At 30.6% G+C, this 9337-nt stretch overlaps 1 protein-coding gene across 1 annotated transcript; it reads left to right on the plus strand.

Moving 5' to 3' along the window:
* Positions 1-2844: 2844 nt before the first annotated feature.
* Positions 2845-3291, plus strand: LOC131630283 (uncharacterized mitochondrial protein AtMg00820-like). Its single transcript, XM_058901077.1, has one exon. It carries the CDS (start codon positions 2845-2847, stop codon positions 3289-3291), a length of 447 nt encoding a protein of 148 aa, XP_058757060.1.
* Positions 3292-9337: the final 6046 nt, after the last annotated feature.

Below are 9337 nucleotides of genomic sequence, written 5' to 3' on the forward strand. Positions count from 1 at the left end.
GAGGGTTCCTGGTGATAAATCATTGTTTCGGTTAAAAAATTTAGTTGTTATGTTAGATTGGAAATTTTGACAGATTCAGATGATTTTATAGAAAAGTCTCTGGTAATGGTCACCTATTGAAAAATGTTACGGAAATAAAATATATTCCCTCCCCCTCCGTTTCTTTTTTAGTGTTTTAGCATAAAGATCTTCAAGTAAAATAGTCGTTTCTTAGAGTTATTTTTCCTATTATATCCTCATTTATTTTCTCTTTTCAAATAAATTCAATCATATTATCTCTATTTTTTCAATAACTAATTAAAAAAATAATTAATTTTATGGAAAATATAAAGTGGAGTTATTGAGAAAACAAGGGTATAATTGACAAGTTATAATATTAAACTATAAAATGACACTTTTTTTTAATAGGCAATTGAACTTAACTAGAGCAAAAGGGTTGCTCTACCCAAATACAGACACAAAGCAAAAGAACCGCTAGATAAAACAACAAAGCGGTTTAATATGCCAAATATTAAAATTACAAAGCGGAGCACTCTTAAGGCTCGATTCTAACCACAACCAAGACCGAAAAACCAACTCCGACATACACTCCAAAAAACTAAAGCTAGCATTGTTGAAGATGATATTGTTGCGACTCAACCAAATGGTCCAACACGATGCTAACCAAATGACACCCACTATCCTTCTAAAAAAATCTTCTAATAAAACGACACTTGAAAAGAAACGGAAGGCGTAGTTTTTTTCTAAGCAAAAGAACCATCAAATAGATCATGTGGTTTTCAGTAACAAATAAATTAAATATAAAATTGAAAACAAAAGGAAGGTGAATGGTATGGGTGAAATTGTTTACTGTACATGACAAAGGTTTTGATGTGTGGAATTGTTAGTTCGTACGTGTAAAATTATTTACAAGGTTAAAATTGTTAGTATAAAATTAAAACCGTCAAATAATCATCATGCGGTTTTAAACGGCGGAATAAAGATGAAACTGAAAATAAAGAGTTGGGGCCTCATGTGAAAACCATTGCCCAAAAAAATAACACCAAAAATTAAAAGAAAAAATGTATGAAATTAAACGTTGAAAATTATTGTGTCACGAAAATTGTAGATTTTGGGGGATGATTGTTGGTGTAAAAAATAGTGGCTGTATTGACAGTGAATTGGAAATTTTGTGGAAGGATATCGTGTACGCGTGTCTGTGAGGAATGCAAAGTTTATTATATTGAAATTGGCCCCCCCAAAAGTGTAGAATTGAGACATTATTTATACAAGAAATTAGGTTAATAAAATAAGAATAAAATTAAATGGGATCCAAATAATCCTAATGATTAATCAAGAATAACCAGATAAATTGATTCTTTCTAAAAATATTAGAAGTGTGATTCGAACCCGAAACCTTGTAATCGTAAGCCTTACACTTTTACCAACTGAGCTATGTCACTTATTTGAAATAAAATAACATTTGCAAATATATGAGGGCAAATTTTGGGGTGCAACAACAGATTAAGAAGATTAGTGAGCTTTCAGAGTGGCTCTGATATGTAACACTCGGGAAGGGATGAACGATAATTGTTTAGTTGTTGCCTTTGTTTTACATTGCTGAATTTTAAGTTGAATTTTAAGAAGTATCGTGATGTTTTCAAGTTGTTTTAGTTGACAAGATGACATGTTATTTAACATTGAATATTGTGATTCCGCTGTATAATTAATATAAAGTTGTTTGGTTTCAAAGACTAAAGTATGACGTTATCGGTTCATCCGAATGTGAAGTATTATGTATCTATTGAATTAAACTGAGCAAGTTGTTCTATGATGTATGATTTTAATGTGAAGTGTGACATCCCGTTTGTTTGTTAAAATTTTATAACTCTGATTTTGATTATAATTACCGGGTAGAAATGGGGTGTTACAGCAAACAACATAGAGGATCCTTTCCGAAACAAAGTTCTTGGAGAGCATCAAATCAAATTCAATTTGTGCATTCTGATTTGTGTGGGCACCAAACCTGCTTCTAACAATGACAAAAGGTATATCATAAGTTTTATTGATGATTTTTCACGTAAAACTTGGGTTTATTTTTTACATGAAAAATCAGAAGCCTTTAGTGCATTCAATAATTTCAAAGCATTTATTGAAAAAGAGGATGGTGCATATATAACTTGTTTGAGAACAGATAGAGGAGGTGAGTTTAACTCAAATGAATTTGGAGAATTTCGTAAAGCTCATGGTATAAGTAGGAAGTTGACAGCAACATACACTCCACAACAGAACAGAGTTGCCGAACGAAAGAACAAAACAATCATGAATGTAGTACGCTCAATATTAGCCGATAAGAAAGTTCCAAAAGTTCTTTGGCCAGAAGCTGTAAATTGGTGTGTTCACGTTCAAAATAGGAGTCTGACCGCGACGATAAAAGAGAAAACTCTAGAGGAAGCATGGAGTGGAGTGAAGCCAACAACAACTTATTTTCGGGTGTTCGGTTGCATAGCACACACACATATTCCAGACCAAAAGAGGAGCAAGTTAGATGCCAAAAGCAAAAAGTGTGTATTCTTGGGTATTAACAATGAATCCAAGGCCTATAGATTATATGATCTAACCACTAAGAAGATCATCATCAGTAATGATGTTCAATTTGAAGAAGAAGAGAGCTGGGATTGGGGAAGAGCTGAATAAGAACTGAATTTGGATGTGCTAGAAGATGATAATGAAAGTGAAAAGAAGCATGCCGAGGAGGTTATGGGCAGAAATACTACTTCTGATTGTTCACCATAAAATGAAGTAAACATTCAAGAAGTTGCAGATGAAGGGAGGGGTGAAAGAGTCATAACAAAACCGGTATGGATGGCGGACTATGAAACAGGAGAAGGCCTCTCGGAAGAAGAAAATATGTATGCAATGATGATGGTAACAGAGAATGATCCAATTTCATTTGCAGAGGCAGTAAAAAGCAAGAAGTGGAAACATGCTATGGAAGCAGAAATGGAAGCTATAGAGAAGAACCAAACATGGAAACTGGCGGATTTGCCTAAGGATGCCAAGCCTATTGGAGTTAGGTGGGTCTTTAAGACCAAACTTAATGAAAATGGGGATGTTGAGAAACATAAAGCGAGATTGGTAGTTAAGGGTTATGCACAACGATATGGAGTTTATTACACCGAAGTATTTGCACCAGTAGCAAGGCTCGATACCATTCAAACAATACTTGCAGTAGCAGCACAGTGTGGCTGGGAGGTTTTTCAGCTTGACGTAAAAACGCTTTGCTTCATGGTGAACTCAAGGAGGAAGTAATTGTACAACAACCTAAAGGGTTTGTTAAGAAGGGAGAAGAAGGGAAGTTTTACAAGCTAAAAAAGGCTTTATATGGCCTTAAGCAAGCGGCAAGGGCGTGGTACAACAAAATTAAGGCTTATTTTCTGCGTGAAGGCTTCAAGAAACGTTCCAGTGAGCATACTTTGTTCACCAAGTCAAAAGGAGGTAAAATTTTAATAATAAGCCTTTATGTAAATGATTTAATTTTTAATGGAAGTGATGTGAGCATGTGTATGGAATTTAAAAGGTTAATGATGATAGAGTTTGATATGTCCGATTTAGGAAGAATGAGGCACTTTCTTGGAATGGAAGTGCTGCAAAATTCAAATGGTATTTTTATTTGTCAAAGAAGATATACACGAGAAGTGTTAGCAAGATTTGAGATGGAAAATGGAAATAGTGTGAAAAAATCCAATTATACCGGGAACAAATTTGTCAAAGGATGAATGAGGAACTAAAGTTGATGCAACTCTGTTTAAACAAATGGTTGGGAGTCTCATGTATTTTATTATAACTCGTCCTGACTTAATGTATGGTGTAAGTCTCGTAAGCAGGTACATGTCTCATAAGCAGGTACATGTCTTTTTGAATAAGACCTATTCTTTAGGAGAAATAGAGTTTGTTATTTGTGTTACTACTCTGTAGGCATGTAAAGAGTAGAGTTGGTTATTTCCTTTTGCTTGTAAGATGGCTATATATTAGCTACTGATTAATTGAATAACATCACATTACTCCACTTACTTTTTGAAGCTTTGTTTAAATCTGATTACCAACAAATACTGCTCCAAATTTTGCTGCTCAGATTAACTTTATCACTATGCTAAGTGGGATGAGCTTCAATTCCTGGAAGAATATGTAGAGATCGTTCTTGGATGCATGAACTTAGACTTATCTCTGAGGGAAGAACGTCCCACCGCCACTAATAAGAACCCAAATGAGACTAAAGTAGACAAATGGGACTGATCTAATCGAATGTGCCTCATGATGATCAAAAGATACATTCTTGAAATGATTAGAGATTCTATCAGGGCCGACCCAATCTATCGGAGGCCCTGGTCTAATTTCAAAATTGGCCTAATTTTTTTATAAAAAATATTAATAATTAAATAAAACACATAAAAAATAAAATTATATATTAATCAAATGAGACACTTAAATATTTAAAATATTATTTAAACTATAAATATCATTTCATACCATTTAAAATATCTCAATCATTCATGTAGTTAATTCACAAGTGATAATAAGAAATTAAATAACACAACCTAGACTCAAAGTAAGTAGTTATTAACTTTACTCCCTTTTGTATCATTAACCATAAGTGTTTGCTTCTACTATTAACATGATGAGAAACCACCGTAAAACTGATACTTTCATATTAGCCATATAACTTTCTTATAGAAAGAAAATAAGATAAATAAAATAGTGTGTAGAAATATAGCTAAAGTGGCTTGCTTTTTAAATTAATTTGGGCCCCAAGATTGTAAGGCCCAATGCTAGAGCACTGCCTGCACCTAGAAAGGGTCGGACCTGGATTCTGTAAGCGAGTCCATTTTATAACGGTGATCCTTTCATGAAACTTAAAAGGGATTCTATTGTTGAGAGAGAAAGCGAATCCATTTTATAATGGTGATCCTTTCATGAAACTTAAAAGGGATGTGCCTTAAACTGAAATTGTGTCATGCAGATTTTTAGGATGAGCATATGTGGAGCTTTGAATGCATTGTTTGCTGAGTTGATGTTGTGTATGATTAATTGATGTGGTTTGATGACTTACACTTTGTCTCATGAATTTTCAACTTTTATTAAATGAAAATCCCTGATATGGTCATGTAGTACTTGAAGGACCTGTAATAGTCAAACCAAAATATTTCATTTTCAATTATCTTGTTTTTGTGTATCGTATTAGGTTAGTGGGTCTTCTGCCTAATGTATGATCTAAATAAGATTTAATATTTAATAATTCCTCTAATAAATCATGTACAGAGAATGAGTTTATGCTACCATAGACTGGTTTGTATTACTTCATTTTATACAATTTCCTTAGTTACTAAATGAAAAACATGCTCCCTATCTTTTTTCAGAATGAGTAATGTTGCTAGCTCAATTTGTTCTTTTTCATGTGCAAGAAAAATTACAAGCTATAATTAAGGATTATGTGTCTGAAAATGAGACATTTGAGAAAGTATTTGGAAAAGAAAAACATGTATATGTTCGTAGTATGGGACTTGAAGTTACGCCATCTCAGATTAATAGATCTACAAGATCAACATCTTCTTCTGTAGAAAATGAAAAAAATAAAGGAAATGCAAGAAGAAATTAATGCACTTAAAGAAAATAATTAAAAAATTGATGAATTGATGGAGGCAATCGTATTCTTCCAACAAGGGGACAATGCTAGGAAAGAGGAAATTGAACTCTTAATGCAAATGCAAAATTCTAGTGGAAGGCATGTATATTATTTTGATGCATTTAAATTTAAAGCTTATGAGTATTATTTAAATACTTTTTTCCAGGGTTTGGAATCATCCGCTGATTGTAAACGTTCATCTGAGTCTAGCTACTAAATTGTAGATAATGGATCATCAAGAAGGACAAATTAGACTTTGTTATGAATAAATTAGATTTTGAACTTTCTTATGTATTTTTGGCACAATGATACTTATTATTATAAAATTAGGATTTGATATGTTTTCGGTATTTTTTACTACATAACATGATTATGTAACTCGTAGTTTACATGATTATGGAACTCACATTTTTTTTATATTATGATGCTTATTTGATATTAAATGTTTTTTATTAGAATTAATTTTACTACGTTATAAGTGATATAAAATAAAATAAAAAATAATGCTATAAATAAAATAATTATTGTAGAAATAATTTAAAGAAAAAAATAATATTAGAAAGAATAATACTATATTTAAAAATATTTTAGTAGATAATAATTTAAATAAAAATATATATTATAAAAAACATAATACAATAGATAAAAATTTATAATAGTTTAAACTATTGCTAAATGTAAAAATTAAATAATTAGTAGTGCTTTAAACCGTTACCAAACAAATTATATTTAAAATATATAAATTAAATTACGACTGTTTGAATCGTTGGGATTTCACATTCACGGTAGTTTTAAACAGCCGCAATCAACAATGAAAACAAAAATTCAAAGGATATTCACGACGGTATTTAACCTTGGCCATCTCCTGTTTATGTCAGTTCCAGTCTATCATGAAATATACCGACGATTGATGTGGCGGTTTTGGGAACCGTCACTAAACAACCTGAGAACACACGTTTCTGCGACGGTACTACAACCTTCATAGATTGCAAATTACGGCTGTTTTAATCATCATAACCTGCAAAAATAACTGTCGAAAATCTGCCAATTCTTGTAGTGATAGGATAATTGGCTACTGTTTATTTGCTTGTTATCACCTTCATCTCTTTCTTGTCTCCAAAATTAAATTTGGAACTTCTTAGATAATTTCTCTTTTGTTTCCTTCTTCTCCCTAAATGATGAACTTGAAAACTTCAAACAAAATATAAGCGATGAGTAATGTGTAAAATGACACCAACAAACTCATGAAGTAGTATATACCAAGATCTAACAAAACTACTACAAAGGGACCTAAAATATCCAACAAAAGTGCATGTTTGACAACCATGTTTTAGATTTTTGTGGATTTATTTAAATAATTACTAACACAACTGAGTTAGACAAAATTTTCAAACACCTTATGGGTAGAATGCAATCGCCACATTTCATTCAATTTTAACTAATGTGTAAGAATATTTTCTCCATGGTTTTTAAGTAGCGATCAACACAAAGTCTAATAAATCCAAAAGTACAAAAAACAAAAAAAAATACACTAAAAAGAAAAGTAACAACATACTCTTTGTTTGTCTGCCCTCTCAACAACAGAAATTCTCTCAATTTTGGACGATTTATCATCTTCACCATCAACCGTGATTTACCTGTCTTTCTCAATTCTTGGTCTTTTAGTTTGTACCATCTCTCTTCACTACCCGTTTTCCCTTTGTCACCCATTTTCTCTGTCTCCAACTTATTTTCTTCCTCTGCATAAAACTAACTCTAACCAAGATTTTATCTCACAATTCATGAATATTTTTCTACAAATAAATTGAAAACAAAACATACCTAAGACAATCTTGAACCAAAGTATACCTTTACATGTCGAACCCAATATAATGAACAGATGCAACAAATGATGAACAACTCAGCCTTATGATTTAAACCATATTCATGTATAAAAATGATTTGAACATGAACATCCAACAAAAAAGTTGTGGCACAACAAAGTATTTGTTAGAACACATAAGTACTCAGAAGATGAAATCCAAGTTAAAAGATGAAATCACCTCAGACTTAAATCTTGGATCTAGAACTGCATGAACGAAATCGGTGTGCTACTCAAGCTCGGACAGAATAACGAGAGAGAAGGGACGGTGTTGTTTTGAATGGGTTGAAGGTGGAGGATCTATTTTTTAGACGACAGAAATAGTGAAAAGTCTGATGAATGAGAGAGAAACAGAAGTGTAAGAATGAGAGTTGTAGAAGTGAGTTAGAAGGAAATGGAAAAGTAGAAGAAAAATAAAAGCTTTACTCGGGTAATGAGGATGACCCAATAAAATTTAAAAATATTAGGTGTCACTTCGATGAAAGGAGGCATTTGATTAGATAGTACCATTTTATTTAGTCAATTATCAAAAAAGACATTTTATAGTGTGAAATTGAAATTGCTTAATGGTCTATTTGGTTCAAAAATTGAGTATTATTTATCAGTTAAAAAATTGATTATATTTGTTTTGGATTATAATTCTCCGACACAAACTAAACTATATGCTAATAACAACTTTTAAATCGTGATGAATCATCTAACAAAACAAATACATAAAATAACTTATTATTAAGTATTAATGGTTTAAAAAATTTAATAAAATGAATGGTTTAAAATTTGATATAAAAAAATATGATACATAACAAAATTAGAAGAAAAAATGAATATAAATAAATATAAAAAATATTTAAAAATAAAAATATGCAATAATTATGATTTATATTAATTACAAAGATTTAAAATAATTTAAAGGTGGAGAACAATCATAATAAATTGATGGAAGCAATTATACGAACAAAAATAAATAACTTTGGAATACTAAAATTAAACTAAATATATTTTAATAAATATAATAATTTTTTAAATATCAAAACTAAAATTTTATCCCCTCCCTTCCAAATCTCCTCAATTCGGAGGAATGCAAAATATGTATTTTGGAGGGATTTTGCTCCCCTCAGCTCCTTTCCCCTTATGAAATTTGAACCAAACACATTTAATTAAAAATTTCCCCTTATAATATTTGTGACAAATACATAGAAAATATTTGTTATTAAAATATTGGACAAATATTTATTAATGATATATGAATATGTAAAATAAATATTTGTTATCGATGAAAAAAATATGGGATAAAAAATTTCATCAATAAATCCATAGAAAAAATAGAGAAATGTATTTATATCTTACAATATTAAAAAAATAGAACACATATTTGTTATTAGCATATTAAAAAGCACAAAACAAGTATATTTTTTAATATTTTAAAAATTTAATTTTGACAATAAAATGCATATTTTTAATAATCAAATTATAATATTTATAATTATTTTATTAAATCATGTTAAAACTAAAAGTGTCTGACTATATAATGAAAAACAATTTTTTTTATTATTCATATTATTTATTTTTAATTATATCAATTAAAATTTTAGGCAATGTTATTTAATGAATCAAATATATTATTCAATTGACAAACATTTACTAACAATGATATAATAGAGAGGGGAAATGACGATCATGGTGGCGTGGTGTTTTGAGTTGGTTTCGAAATTTTAATGGTAAGAAGGTCAAAAAAGGGAACAAATAAATTATTTAGATGGTGGTTTGTTGGAGCATTTGGAGCTCGAGGAAAGGGATTTTGTTCGAGAAAAACA

This window comes from Vicia villosa, unplaced genomic scaffold (assembly GCF_029867415.1).
Source record: "Vicia villosa cultivar HV-30 ecotype Madison, WI unplaced genomic scaffold, Vvil1.0 ctg.000666F_1_1, whole genome shotgun sequence".
NCBI lineage: Eukaryota > Viridiplantae > Streptophyta > Magnoliopsida > Fabales > Fabaceae > Vicia > Vicia villosa.